This window comes from Excalfactoria chinensis, unplaced genomic scaffold, assembly GCF_039878825.1.
Source record: "Excalfactoria chinensis isolate bCotChi1 unplaced genomic scaffold, bCotChi1.hap2 Scaffold_339, whole genome shotgun sequence".
Taxonomy (NCBI): Eukaryota; Metazoa; Chordata; class Aves; order Galliformes; family Phasianidae; genus Excalfactoria; species Excalfactoria chinensis.
In genome coordinates this window covers 78,601-102,644 of record NW_027315627.1, presented here as the reverse complement: position 1 = coordinate 102,644, position 24,044 = coordinate 78,601, and the positions used below count along the sequence as shown (strand labels likewise).

General features: G+C 50.0%; 1 protein-coding gene across 1 annotated transcript; it reads left to right on the top strand.

Annotated features, from left to right (window-relative positions):
• The first annotated feature begins 568 nt into the window (after positions 1-568).
• LOC140264899 (DNA repair nuclease APEX1-like) lies at positions 569-21,492 on the top strand. Its single transcript, XM_072360796.1, is given in 7 exon segments — positions 569-607; positions 902-1,003; positions 1,175-1,523; positions 4,344-4,430; positions 4,433-4,497; positions 11,748-11,940; positions 20,946-21,492. Coding segments are annotated over 7 exon segments (1,368 nt in total). The 3' UTR covers positions 21,479-21,492.
• Positions 21,493-24,044: the final 2,552 nt, after the last annotated feature.

Here is a 24,044-nt window from a genome sequence, read left to right as displayed (position 1 = left end):
TGGGGTGTTCAATAAACCGGAAGCGAGGAGTCGGTCCATCAACCGGAACCGGAAGAAGAAGGTGAGGTTGGGGGGGGGGGGGGTCAATAAACCGGAAGCGGGGGAGGCAGTCCATCAACCGGAACCGGAAGAAGAAATTGGGGGGGGGTCAATAAACCGGAAGCGGGGGAGGCAGTTCATCAACCGGAACCAGAAGAAGAAGGACGAGAGGAGGAGTGGGGGGGGAGCCTCTCGATCAACCGGAAGCGAAAGTAGAAAAGAAAGGGGGCGGCAGTCCATCAACCAGAACCGGAAGAAGAAGGGGGGGGTGGTGTCAATAAACTGGTGGTGTCAATAAACCGGAAGCGGGGGAGGCGGTCCATCAACCGGAACCGGAAGAAGAAGGACGAGAGTAGGAGTGGGGGGAGGCTCTCGATCAACCGGAAGCGAAGTATCGAGTCATTTCCGGTGCTTACCGTGTCCCGGCGGTGCGATGAAGGTGGCCCTTCGGTTGCTGAGCACTTCCCCATCCCGAACGATCCCGGCTCCCACTTTATTAGCGGAGCCCTCCAGGCCCAACACGGTCAACATGGCGGACGGCTTCTTAATGGCGTCGTTTCCGCTTCCGGTCAGGGGGAGGGACTTCCGGTTTTGAGGTACTTCCGGTTTTGAGGTACTTCCGGTTTTACTCCTTCCCAGCCCTTATCCAGGGCTCCAGCGGTCCTTTAGTCGCTTTACAGCCCCATTTCCGGTTCCGGGGGAGGGACTTCCGCTTTTAGCCCCTCTATTCCTCATCCGGTTTGCGAACCAATCAGCTGCGTTCGCTTTAGGGGTGACTTCCGTTTCTATACGAGCCGCTTCCGGTCTACTGGGGTCTACGTCACTTCCGCTCTATCTCAGCGCCACTTCCGCCCTGCCGTAGCTCCACTTCCGCCCTGCCTTGAGGTACTTCCGGTTTTACTCCATCCAGCCCTTATCCGGGTTGGAAGCCAAAGAGCTGCTCGTCTTTAAGGCCCCATTTCCGGTTCCGGGGGAGGGACTTCCGCTTTTAGCCCCTCTATTCCTCTTCCGGTTTTCGAACCAATCAGCTGCGATCGCTTTAGGGGTGACTTCCGGTTTCTATACGGGCCGCTTCCGGTCTACTGGGTCTACGTCACTTCCGCTCTATCTCAGCGCCACTTCCGCCCTGCCATAGCTCCACTTCCGCCCTGCCGCAGCTCCACTTCCGGCGCGCTTCGCTTCATTCATCCCTCGACCAATCAACGCGTTCTTTGGTACAACTTCCGGTGCTCGCCGCGGTCACTTCCGCTCCCGGCATAAACCCGTGACATCACTTCCGCTTCCGCCCTCTCCCCGCCGCCATGTTGTAGTTCTCACCCCCACTTCCGCCTTTCGGATTCCGCCATGTTCTGGTGACGTCACATCCGCTTCTCGGCTCCTTACGTCACTTCCGTTCCTCGAAGGCGTTTCCGGCGCTCGGACACACGTTGGGGAGGAGGCGGCGATGCCGAAACGGGGCAAGAAGGAGCAAGATGGCGGCGACGGTAACGGGACCGCGGGGCATTATGGGGACATATGGGGATCTATGAGGTTCTATGGGGCTCTATGGGGGCTTTATGGGGATCTATGGGTCCCTATGGGGCTCTATGGGGCTCTATGGGCTTTATGGGGTCTCTATTGGATGCTATGGGGTCTCTATGGGGATCTATGGGGTCTCTATGAGGCTCTATGGGGTCTCTATGGCGCTCTATGGGGTTCTATGGTGATCTATGGGCTCTATGGGGCGCTATGGGGCTCTATGGGGCTCTATGGGAAGCTATGGGGTCTCTATGAGGCTCTATGGGGCTCTATGAGGCTCTATGGGGTCTCTATGGGGCTCTATGGGGCTCTATGGGGTTCTATGGGGCTCTGTGGGGATCTATGGGTTTCTATGGGGCTCTATGGGGCTCTATGGGATCTATGGGGCTCTATGGGGCTCTATGAGGCTCTACGGGGCTCTATGGGGCTCTATGGGGTCTCTATTGTTTGCTATGGGGCACTATGGGGTCACTATGGGGCTCTATGGGGTCTCTATGGGGCCCTATGGGACTCTATGGAGATCTATCGGGCTCTATGGGGATCTATGGGGAGTCCATTGGTCTCTATGGGGCTCTATGGGGTCTCTATTGGATGCTATGGGGCGCTATGGGGTGTCTATTGGGCTTTATGGGGGTCTATGGGGTCTCTATGGGGCTCTATGGGGTCTCTGTGGGGCCCTATGGGGCTCTATGGGGTCTCTATGGGGCAATATGGGGTCTCTATGGGGCTCTAAGGGGTCTCTATGGGGCTCTATGGGGCACTATGGGGCTCTAAGGGGTCTCCATGGGGCTCTATGGGGCCCTATGGGGATCTATGGGGCGCTATGGGGCTCTATGGGGTGTCTATGGGGATCTATGGGGCGATATGGGTCTCTATAGGTCTCTATGGGGTTCTATGGGGCTCTATGGGGACCTATGGGGTGTCTATTGTTTGCTATGGGGCACTATGGGGGCTCTATGGTCTCTATGGGGACCTATGGGGTGTCTATGGGGCTCTATGGGGGCTCTATGGGGTTCTATGGGGTGCTATGGGGGTCTATGGGGCTCTATGAGGTCTCTATGGGGCTCTATGGGGTGTCTGTGGAGTCTCTATGGGGCTTTATGGGGTTCTATGGGGCCCTATGGGGATCTATGGGGTGTCCATTGGTCTCTATGGGGTGTCCATTGGTCTCTATGGGGCTCTATGGGGTCTCTATTGGATGCTATGGGGCTCTATGGGGTGTCTATTGGGCTTTATGGGGCTCTATGGGGTCTCTATGGGTCTCTATGGGGCTCTATGGGGTCTCTATGGGGATCTATGGGGTCTCTATGGTCTCTATGGGGTTCTATGGGTCTCTATGGGGCTCTATGGGGTCTCTATGGGGATCTATGGGGTCTCTATTGGATGCTATGTGGCTCTATGTGTGTCTATGGGGTCTCTGTGGGGCTCTATGGGGCTGTATGGGGTTCTATAGGGGCTCTATGGGGCTCTATGGGGTCTCTATGGGGCTCTATAGGGCTCTATGGGGCTCTAAGGGGTCTCTATGGGGATCTATGGGGCCCTATGGGGTTCTATGGGGCTCTATGGGGCTCTAAGGGGTCTCTGTGGGGCCCTATGGGGATCTATGGGGCTCTGTGGGCATCTGTGGGGTGTCCATTGGTCTCTATGGGGCTCTATGGGGTCTCTATTGGATACTATGGGGCTCTGTGGGGTCTCTATGGGGCTCTATGGGGCAATATGGGGTTCTATGGGGTCTGTATGGGATCTATGGGGTCTCTATGTGATCTATGGGGTTCTATGGGGCTCTATGGGGCTCTATGGGGTCTCTATGGGGTTTCTATGGAACCTATGGGGTCTCTATGGGCTCTATGTGGTTTCTATGGGCTCTATGGGGTCTTTATGGGTTCCTATGGTGTCTCTATGGGGTCTCTATGTGCTCTATGGGGTTTCTATGTGGTCTCTATGGGCTCTATGGGGTTTCTATGGGGTCTCTATGGGCTCTATGGGGTTTCTATGGAATCTATGGGGCTCTATGGGGTTCCTATGTGCTCTATGGGGTCTCTATGGGGTCTATATGGGCTCTATGGGGTTTCTATGGGACCTATGGGGTTTCTATGGGTCTCTATGGGGCCTATTGGGTCTTTATGGGATCTATGGGGTCTGTATGGGGTCTTTGGGGTCTGTATGGGATCTATGTGTCTCTATGTGGTCTATGGGGTTTCTATGTGCTCTATGGGATCTATGGGGCTCTATGGGGTTTCTATGTGCTCTATGGTGTCTCTATGGGCTCTATGGGGTCTCTATGGGGTCTACGGGGTTTCTATGGGATCTGTGGGGTCTGTATGGGATCTATGGGGTCTCTATGGGATCTATGGGATCTGTGGGGTCTCTATGGGGTCTCTATGGGGTCTCTGTGAGATCTATGGGGTCTGTATGGGGTCTATGGGTCTCTATGGGGATCTGTGGGTTCTGTATGGGATCTATGGGATTTCTATGGGGTTTCTATGGGTCTCTATGGGATCTATGGGGTCTGTATGGGATCTATGGGGTTTCTATGGGTCTCTATGGGATCTATGGGGTCTCTATGGGATTTATGGGGTCTATGGGGTCTCTATGGGCTCTATGGTCTCTATGGGGTCTCTATGGGGTCTTTATGGGATCTATGAGGTCTGTGGGATCTGTATGTGATCTATGGGGTTTCTATGGGGTCTATGGATCTATGGTGTCTATGTGCTCTATGGGGTCTCTATGTGCTCTATGGGGTCTCTATGGGACTCTATGGGGTCTTTATGGGGTCTGTATGGCAGACGGAGTGGAGTCGAAGCGCTCGTCGTGTGGGGCGGCCCTATATGAGGATCCGCCATTGAGGGAGCAGACGGCCGACGGGCGGCCCTACAACTGGAGGTGACGTCGTGGAACGTGGATGGGGTCAGGGCCTGGGTACGGAAAGGGGGCGTGCAGGTACGTTATGGGGTCTGTGGGGTCTATGGGGTCTATGGGGTCTCTATGGGGTTATATGGGGTCTATAGGGTTATATGGGGCTATATGGGGTTATGGGGTCTATAGAGTTATATAGGGTTATGGGGTCTATAGGGTTATATGGGGTCTATGGGGTCTATAGGGTTATATGGGGTTATATGGGGTTATGGGGTCTATAGAGTTATATAGGGTTATGGGGTCTATAGGGTTATATGGGGTCTATAGGGTTATATGGGGTCTATGGGTCTCTATGGGGATATGGGGTTATATGGGGTCTATGGGTCTCTATGGGGTCTCTATGGGACTCTGTTGGGCTCTATGGGGTCTCTATTGGGCTCTATGGGTCTCTATGGGGTTATGGGGTCTCTATGGGGTTTCTATGGGACTCTATGGGGCTCTATGGGGTTATGGGTAGATATGGGGTCTCTATGGGTCTCTATGGGGTCTCTATGGGTCTCTATGGGGTTATATGGGGTCTATGGGTCTCTATGGGGTCTCTGTGGGTCTCTATGGGTCTCTATGGGTCTCTATGGGTCGCTATGGGTCTCTATGTGTCCCTATGGGGTCTCTATGGGTCTCTATGGGGTTATATGGGGTCTATGGGTCTCTATGGGGTTATATGGGGTTATATGGAGTCTATGGGTCTCTATGTGTCTCTATGGGGCTCTATGGGGTGGATATGGGGTCTATGGGTCTCTATGGGTCTCTATGAGTGTCTATGGGGTCTCTATGGGGTTATATGGAGTCTATGAGGTCTCTATGGGGTCTATGGGGTTATATGGGGTCTATGGGTCTCTATGGGGTCTCTATGGGGTCTCTATGGGGTTATGGGGTGGATATGGGGTCTCTATGGGGTCTATGGGTCTCTATGGGGTCTCTATGGGTCTTTATGGGGTAGATATGGGGTCTCTATGGGTCTCTATGGGGTTATATGGGGTCTATGGGGTAGATATGGGGTCTCTATGGGGCTCTATGGGTTCTCTATGGGTCTCTATGTGTCCCTATGGGGTAGATATGGGGTCTCTATGGGTCTCTATGGGGTCTCTATGGGGTTATATGGGGTCTATGGGGTCTCTATGGGGTCTCTATGGGGTTATATGGGGTCTATGGGTCTCTATGGGTCTCTATTAGTCCCTATGAGTCTCTATGGGTCTCTATGTGTCCCTATGGGTCTCTATGGGGTCTCTATGGGGTCTCTGTGGGTGTATATGGGGTCTATGGGTCTCTATGGGGTCTCTATGGGACTCTATGGGGCTCTATGGGGCTATGGGGGCTCTATGGGGTCTCTATGGGTCTCTATGGGTCTTTATGGGGTTATATGGGGTCTATGGGGCTCTATGCAGCTCTATGGGGTCTCTATGGGTCTCTATGGGGTCACTATGGGGTTATATGGGGTCTATGGGTCTCTATGCGTCTCTATGGGTTTCTATGGGTCTCTATGGGGTCTCTATGGGGTTATATGGAATCTATGGGTCTTTATGGGAGCTCTATTGGGCTCTATGGGTCTCTATGGGGTTATATGGGTCCCTATGGGTCTCTATGGGTCTCTATGGGGTTATGGGGTGGATACGGGCGGCCCTACAACTGGAAGGTGACGTCGTGGAACGTGGATGGGGTCAGGGCCTGGGTACGGAAAGGGGGCGTGCAGGTACGTTATGGGGTCTGTGGGGTTATATGGGGTTATATGGGGTCTATGGGGTTATATGGGGTCTATAGGGTTATATGGGGTCTATAGGGTTATATGGGGTCTATGGGGTCTATAGGGTTATATGGGGTTATGGGATTATATGGGGTTATGGGGTCTGTGGGGTTATATGGGGTTATATGGGGTCTATGGGGTTATATGGGGTCTATGGGGTCTATAGGGTTATATGGGGTTATGGGATTATATGGGGTTATGGGGTCTATAGGGTTATATGGGGTTATATGGGGTCTATGGGTCTCTATGGGAGCTCTATGGGACTCTATTGAGCTCTATGGGGTCTCTCTTGGGCTCTATGGGTCTCTATGGGGTTATATGGAGTCTATGGATCTCTATGGGTCTCTATGGGGTCTCTATGGGGTGGATATGGGGTCTATGGGGTCTATGGGGTCTCTGTGGGGTTATGGAGTCTCTATGGGGTGGATATGGGACTCTATAGGTCTCTATGGGGTCTATGGGGTGGATATGGGGTCTCCATGGGTCTCTATGGGGTCTCTATGGGGTTATATGGGGTCTATGGGGTAGATATGGGGTCCCTATGGGTCTCTATGGGGTCTCTGTGGGTCTCTGTGGGTCCCTATGGGTCCCTATGGGTCTCTATGGGGTTATATGGGGTCTATGGGTCTCTATGGGTCCCTATGGGTCTCTATGGGTCTCTATGGGTCTCTATGGGGTTATGGGGTGGATACGGGCGGCCCTACAACTGGAAGGTGACGTCGTGGAACGTGGATGGGGTCAGGGCCTGGGTACGGAAAGGGGGCGTGCAGGTACGTTATGGGGTCTATGGGGTCTATAGGGTCTCTATGGGGTTATATGGGGTCTATGGGGGATGTGGGGTCTATAGGGTTATATGGGACTCTATGGGGTCTCTATGGAGCTCTATAGGGTTATATGGGGTTATATGGGGTCTATGGGTCTCTATGGGGTCTCTATGGGGTGGGTATGGGGTTATGGGGTCTCTATGGGGGATATGGGGTCTCTATGGGGTTATATGGGGTCTATGGGTCTCTATGGGTCTCTATGGGGTTATATGGGGTCTATGGGTCTCTATGGGGTTTCTTTGGGTCTCTATGTGGCTCTATGGGGTTATATGGGGTCTATGGGTCTCTATGGGGTCTCTATGGGGTCTCTGTGGGACTCTATGGGGCTCTATGGGGTTATGGGGTCTCTATGGGGTCTCTATGGGTCTCTATCGGTCTTTATGGGGTTATATGGGGTCTATGGGGCTCTATGCGGCTCTATGGGGTCTCTATGGGTCTCTATGGGGTCTCTATGGGGTTATATGCGGTCTATGGGTCTCTATGGGGTCACTATGGGGTTATATGGGGTCTATGGGTCTCTATGGGTCTCTATGGGGTCTATGGGTCTCTATGGGTCCTGTGTGTCTCTATGTGTCTCTATGGGTCCCTGTGTGTCTCTATGCGTCTCTATGGGATCTCTATGGGTCTCTATGGGTCTCTATGGGGTTATGGGGTGGATACGGGCGGCCCTACAACTGGAAGGTGACGTCGTGGAACGTGGATGGGGTCAGGGCCTGGGTACGGAAAGGGGGCGTGCAGGTACGTTATGGGGTCTGTGGGGTCTATGGGGGTCTATGGGTCTCTATGGGGTTATATGGGGTCTATGGGTCTCTATGGGGTTATATGGGGTCTATGGGGTCTCTATGTGTCTCTATGGGGCTCTATGGGGCTCTATGGAGTGGATATGGGGTTATATGGGGTCTCTATGGGGCTATGGGGTTATATGGGGTCTATGGGGCTCTATGGGTCTCTATGGGGTTATATGGGTCTCTATGGGGTCTCTATGGAGCTCTATAGGGTTATATGGGGTTATATGGGGTCTATGGGTCTCTATGGGGTCTCTATGGGGCTCTATGGGGCTCTATGGCTCTATGGAGTGGATATGGGGTTATATGGGGTCTCTATGGGTCTCTATGGGGTCTCTATGGGGTTATATGGCATCTATGGGTCTCTATGGGGTTATGGGGTCACTATGGAGTTATATGGGGTCTATGCTTCTCTATGGAGTCTCTATGGGGTTATATGGGGTCTATAGGGTCTTTATAGGGTTATATGGGGTCTATGGGTCTCTATGGGGGATATGGGGTCTCTATGGTGTCTCTGTGGGTGTATATGGGGTCTCTATGGAGTTATATGGGGTCTATGGGTCTCTATGGGGTCTCTATGGGGCTCTATGGGGCTCTATGGGGCTCTATGGGTCTATGGAGTGGATATGGGGTTATATGGGTGTCTATGGGGCTATGGGGTGGATATGGGGTCTCTATGGGTCTCTATGGGGTCTCTATGGGGTTATATGGGGTCTATGGGGTAGATATGGGATCTCTATGGGTCTCTATGGGTCTTTATGGGGTTATATGGGGTCTATGAGGCTCTATGGGGTCTCTATGGGGTTATACAGGGTCTATGGGTCTCTATGGGGTCTCTGTGGGTCTCTGTGTGTCTCTATGGGTCTCTATGGGGTCTCTATGAGTCTCTATGGGTCTCTATGGGGCTCTATGGGTCACTATGGGTCTCTATGTGTCCCTATGGGGTCTCTATGGGTCTCTATGGGGTCTCTATGGGTCTCTATGGGGTCCCCTATGGGGTCTCTATGGGTCTCTATGGGTCTCTATGGGGTCTCTATGAGTCTCTATGGGGTCTCTATGTGTCTCTATGTGTCCCTATGGGTCTCTATGGGTCTCTATGGGGTCTCTATGGGGTTATATGGGATCTATGGGTCTCTATGGGGTCTCTATGTGTCTCTATGGGTCTCTATGTGTCCCTATGGGTCTCTATGGGGGATATGGGGTGGATACAGTGTCTCTATGGGTCACTATGGGTCTCTATGGGTCTCTATGGGTCTCTATGGGTCTATGGGGTGGATATGGGTTTATGTGGGGTCTATGGAGTCTCTATGGGGTCCCTATGAGGCTATGGGGTGGATATGGGGTTATGGGGTCTCTATAGGTCTCTATGGGGTCTCTATGGGGTCTATGGGTCTCTATGGGGTCTCTATGGGGGATATGGGGTCTCTATGGGGCTATGGGTCTCTATTAGTCCCTATGAGTCACTATGGGTCTCTATGTGTCTCTATGCGTCTCTATGGGGTCTCTATGGGTCTCTATGGGTCTCTATGGGGTTATATGGAATTTGTGGGTCTCTATGGGAGCTCTGTGGGGTCTCTATGGGGTCTCTATGGGGTTATATGGGTCTCTATGGGGTTATATGGGGTCTATGGGGGTCTCTATGGGTCTCTATGGGGTTATGGGGTGGATACGGGCGGCCCTACAACTGGAAGGTGACGTCGTGGAACGTGGATGGAGTCAGGGCCTGGGTACGGAAAGGGGGCGTGCAGGTACGTTATGGGGTCTGTGGGGTCTATGGGGTCTATAGGGTCTCTATGGGGTTATATGGGTCTCTATGGGGTCTCTATGGAGCTCTATAGGGTTATATGGGGTTATATGGGGTCTATGGGTCTCTATGGGGTCTCTATGGGGTGGGTATGGGGTTATGGGGTCTCTATGGGGGATATGGGGTCTCTATGGGGTTATATGGGGTCTATGCTTCTCTATGGAGTCTCTATGGGGTCTATATGGGGTCTATAGGGTCTCTATGGGGTTATATGGGGTCCCTATGGGTCTCTATGGGGTTATATGGGGTCTATGGGTCTCTATGGGGGTCCCTATGGGTCTCTATGGGTCTCTATGGGGTCTGTGGGGTCTCTATGGGGTTATATGGGACTCTATTGGGCTCTATGGGGTCTCTATGGGTGTATATGGGGTCCCTATGGGGTTATGCGGTCTCTATGGGTCTCTATGGCGTCTCTATGGGGTTATATGGAGTCTATGGGGTCTATAGGGTTATATGGGGTCTATGGGTCTCTGTGTGTCCCTATGGGGTCTCTATGGGGTTATGGGGGTAGATATGGGGTCCATGGGGTCTCTATGGGGTCTCTATGAGTTGGATATGGGGTCTCTATGGGTTTCTATGGGGTCTCTATGGGTCTCTATGGGTCTCTATGGGGTCTCTATGGGTCGCTATGGGTCTCTATGGGGCTCTATGGGTCGCTATGGGTCTCTATGTGTCCCTATGGGGTCTCTATGGGGTTATATGGGGTCTATGGGTCTCTATGGGGTCTCTGTGGGTCTCTGTGGGTCTCTATGAGTCTCTATGAGTCTCTATGGGGTCTTTATGAGTCTCTATGGGTCTCTATGGGTCTCTATGGGTCGCTATGGGTCTCTATGCGGGTTATATGGGGTCTATGGGTCTCTATGGGGTCTCTATGGGTGTATATGGGGTCCCTATGGGGTTATGCGGTTCCTCTATGGGGTTATATGGGGTCTATGTGTCTCTATGGGTCTCTATGGGTCTCTATGGGGTCTCTATGTGTCCCTATGGGGTCTCTATGGGTCTCTATGGGGTCTCTATGGGGTCTCTATGTGGTATATGGGTCTATGGGTCTATGGTCTCTATGGGTCTCTATGGGTCTCTATGTGTCTCTATGGGGCTCTATGGGTCACTATGGGTCTCTATGTGTCCCTATGGGGTCTCTGTGGGTCTCTATGGGTCTCTATGGGGTTATATGGGGTCTATGGGCCAGTCTCCTTATAGGCCCATTCTCTTAAAGGGCCAGTGTCCTTATAGGGCCCAGTCTCTTAAAGGGCCAGTCTCCTTATAAGGCCAGTCTCTTAAAGGGCCAGTGTCCTTATAAGGCTGGGCTTCTTAAAGGGCCAGTCTCCTTATAGGTTCAGGTCTCTTAAAGGGCCAGTGTCCTTATAGGGCCATTCTCTTAAAGGGCCAGCATCCTTATAGAACCAATCTCTTAAAGGGCCAGTCTCTTAAAGTGCCAGTCTCCTTATAGGCCCATTCTCTTAAAGGGCCAGGCTCCTTCTAAGGCCGAGCTTCTTAAAGGGCCAGTCTCTTAAAGGGCCAGTGTCCTTCTAAGGCTGGGCTTCTTAAAGGGTCAGTGTCCTTATAGGACCAGGTCCTTAAAGGGCCAGCGTCCTTACAGTGTCAGTCTTCTTAAAGGGCCAGTCTCCTTATAGGGCCATTCTCTTAAAGGGCCAGTGTCCTTATAAGGCCGAGCTTCTTAAAGAGCCAGTTTCTTAAAGGGCCAGTGTCCTTATAAGGCTGGGCTTCTTAAAGGACCAGTTGTCCTTATAAGGCTGGGCTTCTTAAAGGACCAGTCTCCTTATAGGACCAGGTCCTTAAAGGGCCAGCATCCTTATAGGACCAGTCTCTTAAAGGGCCATAGTCCTTATAGGACCAGGTCCTTAAAGGGCCAGTCTCTTAAAGGGCCAGTGTCCTTATAAGGCTCTGCCTCTTAAAGGGCCAGTCTCCTTATAGGGCCAGCGTCCTTATAAGGCTGGGCTTCTTAAAGGGACAGTGTCCTTATAGAACCAATCTCTTAAAGGGCCAGTCTCTTAAAGGGCCAGTCTCCTTATAAGGCCCATTCTCTTAAAGGGCCAGGCTCCTTCTAAGGCCGAGCTTCTTAAAGGGCCAGCGTCCCTATATGTCGTGTCTCCCTCTAGTGGCTGCAGTCGGAGGCCCCGGACGTTCTTTGCCTCCAGGAGACGAAATGTGGGTCGGATTCGGTGCCGTCGGAGCTGTCGGAGCTGCCCCTCCTGCCCCATAAGTTCTGGGGGTCGGCAGTGGGGAAATCGGGCTACAGCGGAGTGGGGCTGCTCAGCAGGACGGAGCCCATCCGGGTCACGTATGGGATAGGTATGGCACCAAAATGGGCCTTTCTGACCCCAAAATGGGCCTTTCTGACCCCAAAAAACCCCCAAGTTGGCCCCAAAATTGGCCTTTTTGGCCCCAAAAACCCCCTAATTGGCACTAAAATGGTCTTTTTTGGCCTCAAAATGGACATTTTTAGCCCCAAAATGGGCCTTTCTGACCCCAAAATGGCCCTTTTTGGCCCCCAAAAACCCCCCAATTTGACCCCAAAATGGTCATTTTTGGACCCAAAATGGAAGATTTTGGACCAAAAATGGCTCTTTTTTGTCCTAAAATGGGTCTTTTTAGCCCCAAAATGGGCCTTTCTGACCCCAAAATGGGCTTTTTTGGCCCCAAAAACCCCCAATTTGACCCCAAAATTGGCCTATTTGGCCCCAAAAACCTCTAATATAGACCCAAAATGGTTGTTTTTGGCCCCAAAATGGGCATTTTTAGCCCCCAAAATTGGCCTTTTTGGCCCCAAAATGGGCTTTTTTGGCCCCAAAAAACCTCCAATTTGACCCCAAAATGGCTCTTTTTCAACCCAAAATGGGCTTTTCTGACCCTAAAATCCCTCTTTCTGACCCCAAAATGGGCCTTTCTGACCCTAAAATGGGCCTTTCTGAGCCCAAAATGGGCATTTTTGGCCCCAAAAACCCCCAAGTTGACCCCAAAATGGTCATTTTTGGACCCAAAATCCCTCTTTCTGACCCCAAAATGGTGGGGCTGCTCAGCAGGACGGAGCCCATCCGGGTCACGTATGGGATAGGTATGGTACCAAAATGGGCCTTTCTGACCCCAAAATCGGCCCTTTCTGACCCCAAAAACCCCCAAGTTGGCCCCAAAATTGGCCTTTTTGGCCCCAAAAACCCCCGAGTTGGCCCCAAAATGGGCTTTTCTGACCCCAAAATGGGCTTTTCTGACCCCAAAATCCCCCTTTCTGACCCCAAAATGGCACTTTTTGGCCCCAAAAACCCCTAATATGGCCCCAAAATGGTCATTTTAGGCCCCCAAAAACCCCCAATTTGGCCCCAAAATGGTCATTTTGGGACCCAAAATGGTCCTTTTTAACCCCAAAATGGGCTTTTCTGACCCCAAAATGGCTCTTTTTACCCCCAAAATGGGATTTTCTGACCCCAAAATTGGCCTTTTTAACCCCAAAATGGGCTTTTCTGACCCCAAAATGGACCTTTTGGGACCCAAAATTGGCCTTTTTGGCCCCAAAAACCCCCTAATTGGCCCCAAAATGGGCCTTTCTGACACCAAAATGGGCTTTTATGGCCCCAGAATGGCTCTTTTTAGCCCCAAAATGGGCTTTTCTGACCCCAAAATGGGCCTTTTTGGCCCCAAAATGGTTCTTTTTAGCCCCAAAATGGGCCTTTCTGACCCCAAAAACCCCCAGGTTGGCCCCAGAAACCCCCAGGTTGGCCCCAAAATGGTCATTTTTGACCCAAAATGGGCCTTTCTGACCCCAAAATGGGCTTTTTGGCCCCCAAAAACCCCCAATTTGGCCCCAAAATGGTCATTTTTGACCCCAAAATGGCTCTTTTTACCCCCAAAATGGGCCTTTCTGACCCCCAAATCCCCCTTTCTGACCCCAAAATGGGCATTTTTTGGCCCCAAAATGGCCTTTTCTGACCCCAAAAATGGTGGGGCTGCTCAGCAGGACGGAGCCCATCCGGGTCACGTATGGGATAGGTATGGCACCAAAAATGGCTGTTTTTGACCAAAAATGGGACTTTTTAGCACTAAAATTGGCCTTTTTGGCCCCGAAAACCCCCAAGTTGGCCCAAAATGGTCATTTTTGGCCCCAAAAACCCCCCAATTTGGCCCCAAAATGGTCATTTTTGGGACCCAAAATGGGCCTTTTTAACCCCAAAATGGGATTTTCTGACCCCAAAAATGGACCTTTTGGTACCCAAAATTGGCCTTTTTGGGCCCCAAAACCCCCTAATTGGCCCCAAAATGGGCCCTTTCTGACCCCAAAATGGCTCTTTCTGACCCCAAAATTGGTCTTTTTGGCCCCAAAAACCCCCAATTTGACCCCAAAATGACCCTTTTTAGACCCAAAATGGCCTTTTCTGACCCCAAAATGGGCGTTTTTAGCCCCAAAATTGGCCTTTTTGGCCCCAAAACCCCCTAATTTGGCCCCAAAATGGTCATTTTTGGCCCCAAAAACCCCCAATTTGGCCCCAAAATGGGCCCTGTGGGACCCAAAATGGGCCTTTTTAACCCCAAAATGGGCTTTTCTGACCCCAAAATGGCTCTTTTTACCCCCAAAATGGGCCTTTCTGACCCCAAAATGGCACTTTTTGGCCCCAAAACCCCCCAATATGGCACCAAAATGGGCCTTTTGGGACCCAAATTCGGCCTTTCTGACCCCAAAATGGCTCTTTTTGACCCCAAAATGGGCCTTTCTGACCCTAAAATGGGCCTTTCTGACCCCAAAATTGACCTTTTTGGCCCCCAAAACCCCCTAATTGGCCCCAAAATGGGACTTTTTACCCCCAAAATGGGCCTTTCTGACCCCAAAATTGACCTTTTTGGCCCCAAAATGGGCCTTTCTGACCCCAAAATCCCCCTTTCTGACCCCAAAATGGCACTTTTTGGCCCCAAAAACCCCCAATTTGACCCCAAAATGGCTCTTTTTAGCCCCAAAATGGGCCTTTCTGACCCTAAAATCCCCCTTTCTGACCCCAAAATGGTCATTTATGGCCCCCAAATGGGCTTTTCTGACCCCAAAATGAGCTTTTTTGGCCCCAAAAACCCCTAATATGACCCCAATATGGTCATATTTGGCCCCAAAATGGGCTTATCTGACCCTAAAATCCCCTTTTCTGACCCCAAAATGGGCTTTTTTGGCCCCAAAATCCCCTTTTTCTGACCCCAAAATGGTGGGGCTGCTCAGCAGGACGGAGCCCATCCGGGTCACATATGGGATAGGTATGGTACCAAAATGGGCCTTTCTGACCCCAAAATCGGCCTTTCTGACCCCAAAATTGGCCTTTCTGACCCCAAAAAACTCCCAAGTTGGCCCCAAAATTGGCCTTTTTGGCCCCAAAAACCCCCTAATTGGCCCTAAAATGGTCTTTTTTGGCCCCAAAATGGCTCTTTTTAGCCACAAAATGGGCCTTTCTGACCCCAAAATGGGCTTTTTTGGCCCCAAAAAACCCCCAATTTGACCCCAAAATTGGCCTATTTGGCCCCAAAAACCCCCAAGTTGACCCCCAAAATGATCATTTTAGGCCCCAAAAACCCCCAATTTGGCCCCAAAATGGTCATTTTTGGCCCCAAAATGGCTCTTTTTAGCCCCAAAATGGGCCTTTCTGACCCCAAAATCCCGCTTTCTGACCCTAAAATGGCCCTTTTTGGCCCCAAAAACCTCCAATTTGACCCCAAAATGGCTCTTTTTCAACCCAAAATGGGCCCTTCTGACCCTAAAATCCCCCTTTCTGACCCCAAAATGGTCATTTATGGCCCCCAAATGGGCTTTTCTGACCCCAAAATGAGCTTTTTTGGCCCCAAAAACCCCTAATATGACCCCAAAATGGTCATATTTGGCCCCAAAATGGGCTTATCTGACCCTAAAATCCCCTTTTCTGACCCCAAAATGGGCTTTTTTTGGCCCCAAAATCCCCCTTTCTGACCCCAAAATGGTGGGGCTGCTCAGCAGGACGGAGCCCATCCGGGTCACGTATGGGATAGGTATGGTACCAAAAATGGCTGTTTTTTAACCAAAAATGGGACTTTTTAGCACTAAAATTGGCCTTTTTGGCCCCAAAAACCCCTAATATGCCCCAAAATGGTCATTTTTGCCCCAAAAACCCCCAATTTGGCCCCCAAAATGGTCATTTTGGGACCCAAAATGGGCCTTTTTAACCCCAAAATGGGATTTTCTGACCCCAAAATGGACCTTTTGGGACCCAAAATGGGCTTTTCTGACCCTAAAATGGACCTTTTGGGACCCAAAATTGGCCTTTTTGGCCCCAAAAAACCCCCTAATTGGCCCCAAAAATGGGCCTTTCTGACCCCCAAAATGGCTCTTTCTGACCCCAAAATTGGTCTTTTTGGCCCCAAAAACCCCCAATTTGACCCCAAAATGACCCTTTTTAGACCCAAAATGGCCTTTTCTGACCCCAAAATGGTGGGCTGCTCAGCAGGACGGAGCCCATCCGGGTCACGTATGGGATAGGTATGGTACCAAAAATGGCTGTTTTTTAACCAAAAATGGGTCTTTTTAGCCCCAAAATGGCTTTTTAGCCCCCAAAATGGGCCTTTTTGGCCCCCAAATGGTCATTTTTTGGACCCAAAATGGAAGATTTTGGACCAAAAATGGTTCTTTTTTGTCCTAAAATGGGCCTTTTTAGCCCCCAAAATGGGCCTTTTTGGCCCCAAAATGGTCATTTTTGGACCCAAAATGGAAGATTTTGGACCAAAAATGGCTCTTTTTTGTCCTAAATTGGGTCTTTTTAGCCCCAAAATGGGCCTTTCTGACCCCAAAATTGGACTATTTGGCCCCAAAAACACCCTATTGACCCCAAAATGGTCCTTTTGGACCCAAAATGGTCATTTTTGGCCCCAAAATGGGCTTTTATGGCCCCCAAAACCCCCAATTTGACCCCAAAATTGGCCTATTTGGCCCCAAAAACCTCTAATATAGACCCAAAATGGTTGTTTTTGGCCCCAAAATGGGCCTTTCTGACCCCAAAATTGGCCTTTTTAGCCCCAAAATGGGCCTTTTTGACCCCAAAAACCCCTAATATGACCCCAAAATGGTCATTTTTGCCCCAAAATGGCCCTTTCTGACCCTAAAATCCCCCTTTCTGACCCCAAAATGGGCTTTTTTGCCCCAAAAACCCCCAAGTTGACCCCAAAATGGTCATTTTAGGCCCCAAAAACCCCCAATTTGGCCCCAAAATGGTCATTTTGGGACCCAAAATGGGGCCTTTTTAACCCCAAAATGGGCTTTTCTGACCCCAAAATGCTCTTTTTACCCCCAAAATGGGCTTTTCTGACCCCAAAATGGGCCTTTCTGGCCCCAGAAACCCCCAAGTTGGCCCCAAAATGGGCCTTTTTAGCCCCAAAATGGGATTTTCTGACCCCAAAATTGGCCTTTTTGGCCCCAAAAACCCCCTAATTGGCCCCAAAATGGGCCTTTCTGACCCCAAAATCCCCCTTTCTGACCCCAAAATTGGTCTTTTTGGCCCCCAAAACCCCCAATTTGACTCCAAAATGGGCCTTTTTAGCCCCAAAATGGGATTTTCTGACCCCAAAATGGGCTTTTTTGGCCCCAAAAACCCCCAAGTTGACCCCAAAATGGTCATTTTTAGCCCCAAAATGGCCTTTCTGACCCCAAAATGGCTCTTTTTAGCCCCAAAATCCCCCTTTTTAACCCCAAAATCCCCTTTATTTCCAGGCATAGAAGAACACGACGCCGAGGGCCGGGTCCCCCCATATCCCCCCTATATCTCCCCTATATCCCCCCATATCCACCCTATAACCCCTTATATCCCCCCCATAGACCCCAAAATACCCCCAAAATACCCCATTTTAACCCCAAAATCCCCTTTTTTGACCCAAAATCCCCTTTATTTCCAGGCATAGAAGAGCACGACGCCGAATGCCGGTGCTGACAGCCGAATATCCCCATATCCCCCCTATATCCTCCCTATATCCCCCCATATAACCCCATATCCACCCTATATCCCCCCATATCCCCCCTATATCCCCCTATATCATCCCATAGACCCCAAAATCCCCCTTTTTTAACCCAAAATCCCCTTATTTCCAGGTATAGAAGAGCACGACGCCAAGGGCCGGGTGCTGACAGCCGAGTATCCCCCTATATCCCCTATAACACCCCCCCATATAACCCCATATCACCCTATATCCCCCCATAGTCTCCCATAGACCTTAAAATACCCCAAAATGACCCAAAATCGCCCTTTTTTAACCCAAAATCCCCTTTATTTCCAGGCATAGAAGAACACGACACCGAGGGCCGGGTCCTGACAGCCGAATATCCCCCTATATCCCCTATAACACCCCCCATATAACCCCATATCCCCCTATATCCCCCTATATCCTCCCATAGACACCTAATGACCCCAAAATGACCCCAAAATCCGCCTTTTTTGACCCAAAATCCCCTTTATTTCCAGGCATAGAAGAGCACAACACCAAAGGCCGGGTCCTGACAGCCAAATATCCCCCATATCCCCCCCATATCCCCCTATATCCCCCTATATCCCCCTATATCCCCCCATATCCCCCCCATATCCCCCTATATCCCCCCTATATCCCCCTATATCCCCCCATATCTTCCCATAGACACCTAATGACCCCAAAATGACCCAAAATCGCCCTTTTTTAACCCAAAATCCCCTTTATTTCCAGGCATAGAAGAGCACGACGTGGAAGGCCGGGTCCCCCCATATCCCCCCAATATCCCCCCATATCCACCCCATATAACCCCATATCCACCCTATATCCCCACATATCCCCACTATATCCCCCTATATCATCCCAAAATACCCCAAAATCCCCCTTTTTTGACCCAAAATCCCCTTTATTTCCAGCCATAGAAGAGCACGACGCAGAAGTCCGGGTCCCCCCCATATCCCCCATATCCCCCAATATCCCCTTATATCCCCCCATATCACCCTATATCCCCCCATAGACCTCAAAATACCCCCAAATCCCCCATTTTAACCCCAAAATCGCCCTTTTTTGACCCAAAATCCCTTATTTTCTAGGCATAGAAGAGCACGACGCCGAGGGCCGGGTCCTGACAGCTGAATATCCCCCCTATATCCCCTCATATCCCCGCTATATCTCCCCTTTATCCCCCCATATCCCCCCATATCCCCACATATACTCCCATAGACACCTAATGACCCCAAAATCGCCCTTTTTTAACCCAAAATCCCCTTTATTTCCAGGCATAGAAGAACACGATGCAGAAGGCCGGGTCCCCCCATATCCCCTCATATTCCCCCTATATCTCCCCCATATCCCCCTATATCCCCCTATATCACCCCATATCCCCCTATATCCCCCTATATCCTCCCATAGACACCTAATGACCCCAAAATGACCCAAAATCCCCCTTTTTTAACCCAAAATCCCCTTTATTTCCAGCCATAGAAGAACACGATGCAGAAGGCTGGGTCCCCCCAAATCCCCCATATTCCCCCTATATCCACCCTATAACCCCTTATATCCCCCCCATATCCCCCTATAACCTCTTATATCCCCCCATAGACCCCCAAAATACCCCAAAATCGCCCTTTTTTGACCCAAAATCCCCTTTATTTCCAGGCATAGAAGAGCACGACGCCGAGGGCCGGGTCCTGACAGCCAAATATCCCCCCTATATCCCCCCATATAACCCCTATATCCCCCCTATATCCCCCCATATCCCCCCTATATCCCCCCATATCCCCCCATAACCCCTTATATCCCCCCATAGACCCCAAAATACCCCAAAATCCCCCTTTTTTAACCCAAAATCCCCTTTATTTCCAGGTATAGAAGAGCACGACACCAAAGACCGGGTCCTGACAGCTCAATATCCCCCATATCCCCCCTATATCCCCCCATATAACCCCATATCACCCTATATCCCCCCCATATCTTCCCATAGACACCAAATGACCCCAAAATGACCCAAAATCCCCCTTTTTTGACCCAAAATCCCCTTTATTTCCAGGCATAGAAGAACACGATGCCGAGGGCCGGGTCCCCCCATATCCCCTCATATCCCCCCTATATCCCCCCCTATATCCCCCCATATCCCCCCATATCCCCCTATATCTCCCCATAGACACCTAATTACCCAAAATCCCCCTTTTCAACCCAAAATCCCCCATTTTAACCCCAAAATACCCTTTATTTCCAGGCACGACGGGGAAGTCCGGGTCCGCACAGTTGAATATCCCCCATATCCCCCCTATATCCCCCATATAACCCCATATCCCCCTATATCATCCCATAGACACCTAATGACCCCAAAATCGCCCTTTTTTAACCCAAAATCCCTTTATTTTCCAGGCATAGAAGAGCACGACGCCGAGGGCCGGGTGCTGACAGCCGATTATCCCCCTATATCCCCCCTAAATCCCCCCATATCCACCCTATATCCACCCTATAACCCCCCATACCCCCCCATAGACACCTAATGACCCCAAAATGACCCTAAAATGACCCAAAATCGCCCTTTTTTAACCAAAATCCCCTTATTTTATAGCATAGAAGAGCACGACGCCGAGGGCCGGGTGCTGACAGCCGAGTATCCCCCATATCCCCCCCAAAATCCCCCTTTTTCACCCCAAATCCCCCCCATATCCCCCCTATATCCCCCTATATCCTCCCATAGACACCTAATGACCCCAAAATGACCCAAAATCCCCCTTTTTTAACCCAAAATCCCCTTTATTTCCAGGCATAGAAGAACACGACGCCGAGGGCCGGGTCCCCCCATATCCCCCCTATATCCCCCCTATATCCCTCCTATATCCCCCCATATCACGCTATAACCCCCCATATCTTCCCATAGACCCCAAAATGACCCCAAAATGACCCAAAATCCCCCTTTTTTGACCCTCCAAAATGACCCAAAATCCCCCTTTTTTGACCCAAAATCCCCTTTATTTCCAGGCATAGAAGAGCACGACGCCGAGGGCCGGGTGCTGACAGCCAAATATCCCCCATATCCCCCCTATATCCCCCCATATCCCCCCTATATCCCCCTATATCCCCCATAGACACCTAATGACCCCAAAATGACCCAAAATCCGCCTTTTTTGACCCAAAATCCCCTTATTTTATAGGCATAGAAGAGCACGACAACTAACCCTAACCATATCCCATGTAACCCCCATATCTCCCCCATATCCCCCTTATATCCCCCCATATCCCCTTATATCCCCCATAGACCCCAAAATACCCCATTTTAACCCCAAAATCCCCCTTTTTTAACCCATTTTGACCCAATTTCCCCTTATTTCCAGGCATAGAAGAGCACGACGCCGAGGGCCGGGTCCTGACAGCTGAATATCCATCCTTCTACATCGTCTGCGCCTACGTCCCTAATTCGGGTCGGGGTCTGACCCGTCTCCCCTATCGCCAACGTTGGGACGAAGCCTTTAAAGCTTATTTAATAGGGTTAGATACCCACAAACCTTTAATCTTATGCGGGGATCTGAACGTGGCCCATCAAGAAATTGACCTAAAAAACCCCAAAAGTAACCGAAAAACGGCAGGTTTTACCCAAGAAGAAAGAGACGGATTCGGGGCCATCCTAAAAGCCGGCTTCATTGATTCCTATAGGGAGCTTTACCCTACTGTGCCCTATGCCTACACCTTCTGGACCTACATGGGGGGCGCCAGGGAGAGGAACGTGGGCTGGAGGTTGGATTATTTCCTGCTCTCCAAGAGATTGGGGGCGGCCTTGTGTGATTCCAAGATCCGATCCACGGCCATGGGCAGCGACCACTGCCCCATTACTCTCTATATGGCCATCGACGAGACCAAAGCCCCATAAATCGGCCCAAAATCCCATTAAATTGACTCAAAATCCCATTGCGATACTTGAAATCCCATTAAATTGACCCAAAATCCGTTTTTATACTTGAAAACCCAATAAAGTGACTGAAAATCCCATTGCGATACTCAAAATCCCATTGAGTTGACCCAAAATCCCATTAAGTTGACTCAAAATCCCATTAAGTTGACCCAAAATCCAATATCTTGACCCAAAATCCCATTACGTAGACTCAAAATCCCATTATGTAGACCAGAAACCCAACAAGAAGACCCAAAACCCCAATATATTGACCCAAAACCCCATTGAGTTGACCCAAAATCCCAATAATATGACCCAAAACCCCATTACGTTGACTAGAAACCCATTGCGTTGACCCAAAACCCCATTAACTTGACCCAGAATCCCATTGTGTTGACCAGAAACCCAACAAATCCCATTAACTTGACCACAAACCCCATTATCTTGACCCAAAATCCCATTACTGTGTGATTCCAAGATCCGATCCACGGCCATGGGCAGCGACCACTGCCCCATTACTCTCTATATGGCCATCGACGAGCCAAAATCCTAATAATTGGGCCCAAAATCCATTGAGATACTCGAAATCCCGCTACGTGACCCCAAAATCCCATTTTGATACTTGAAATCCCAATAAAGTTCACTCAAAATCCCAAGAAGTTGCCCAAAATCCCATTGTGTTGACCCAAAATCCCGTTAACTTGACCCAAAATCCCATTAAGTTGACTCAAAATCCCATTTCTTGACCCAAAATCCCATTACGTTGACCAGAAACCCATTGCGTTGACCCAAAATCCCATTACGTTGAACCAAAATCCCATTAAGTTGACTCAAAATCCCATTACGTTGACCAAAAGTCCCATTGCGATACTCAAAATCCCATTGCGTTGACCCAAAATCCCATTACTTGACCCAAAATCCCAATAAAGTGACTCAAAATCCCATTGCGATACTCAAAATCCCAATGTCTTGACCAAAATCCCATTAAGTTGACTCAAAATCCCATTGCGATACTCAAAATCCCAATATCTTGACCCGAAATCCCAATATCTTGACCCAAAAACCCAATAAAATGACACAAATTCCCATTACGTTGACCAGAAACCCAACGAGAAGACCCAAAAACCCATTACGTTGACCCAAAATCCCATTACTTGACCCAAAATCCCATTACGTTGACTCAAAATCCATTGCGATACTCAAAATCCCAATATCTGGACCCAAAACCCCATTAACTTGACCCAAGACCCCAATATCTTGACTCAAAATCCCATTAAGTTGACCAGAAACCCAACAAATCCCATTAACCTGACCCAAAATCCCAATAAAGTTGACTCAAAATCCCATTATATTGACCAGAAACCAACAAATCCCATTAACTAGACCCAAAATCCCATGAACTTGACCCAAACCCCAAGAAGAAAGAGACGGATTCGGGGCCATCCTCCAAGCCGGCTTCATTGATTCCTATAGGGAGCTTTACCCTACTGTGCCCTATGCCTACACCTTCTGGACCTACATGGGGGTGACTCCAAGTGACTCAACATCCATTACATTGACCAGAAACCCAATGAGAAGAACCAAAACCCCATTAACGTGACCCAAAACCCCACGAACGTGACCCAAAACAACATTGCGTTGACCCAAAATCCCAATATCTTGACCCAAAACCCAATTATCTTGACCCAAAATCCCATTGCAATGACCAGAAACCCAACAAATCCCACTAACTTGACCCAAAATCCCATTAAGTTGACTCAAAATCCATTACGTTGACCAAAAGTCCCATTGCAATACTCGAAATCCCATTGCGTTGACCCAAAATCCCAATACTTGACCCAAAATCCCAATAAAGTGACTCAAAATCCATTGCGATACTCAAAATCCCAATATCTGGACCCAAAATCCTATTAAGTTGACTCAAAATCCCATTAAGTTGACTCAAAATCCCAATAGAGTGACCCAAAATCCCATTACTTGACCAAAATCCCATTACTTGACCCAAAATCCCATTAACGTTGACCCCAAATCCCATTGCAATACTCAAAATCCCATTAACTAGACCCCAAACCCCATTAACTGAACCCCAAACCCCATTAATGACCCCAAACCCCATTAATTGACCCCAAACCCCATTAATTGACCCCAAACCCCATTAATTGACCCCAAACCCCATAGCGTTGACCCCACACGCACCCCATAGCGTTGCCCCCCTTCTGGCCCTACATGGGGGGCGCCAGGGAGAGGAACGTGGGCTGGAGGTTGGATTATTTCCTGCTCTCCAAGAGATTGGGGGCGGCCTTGTGTGATTCCAAGATCCGATCCACGGCCATGGGCAGCGACCACTGCCCCATTACTCTCTATATGGCCATCGACGAGACCAAAGCCCCATAAATCGGGCCCAAATCCCATTACATTGACCCCAAATCCCATTGCGATACTCGAAATCCCAATAAGTTGACCCAAAATCCCGTTTTTATACTTGAAAACCCAATAAAGTGACTGAAAATCCCATTGCGATACTTGAAATCCCATTGCGTTGACC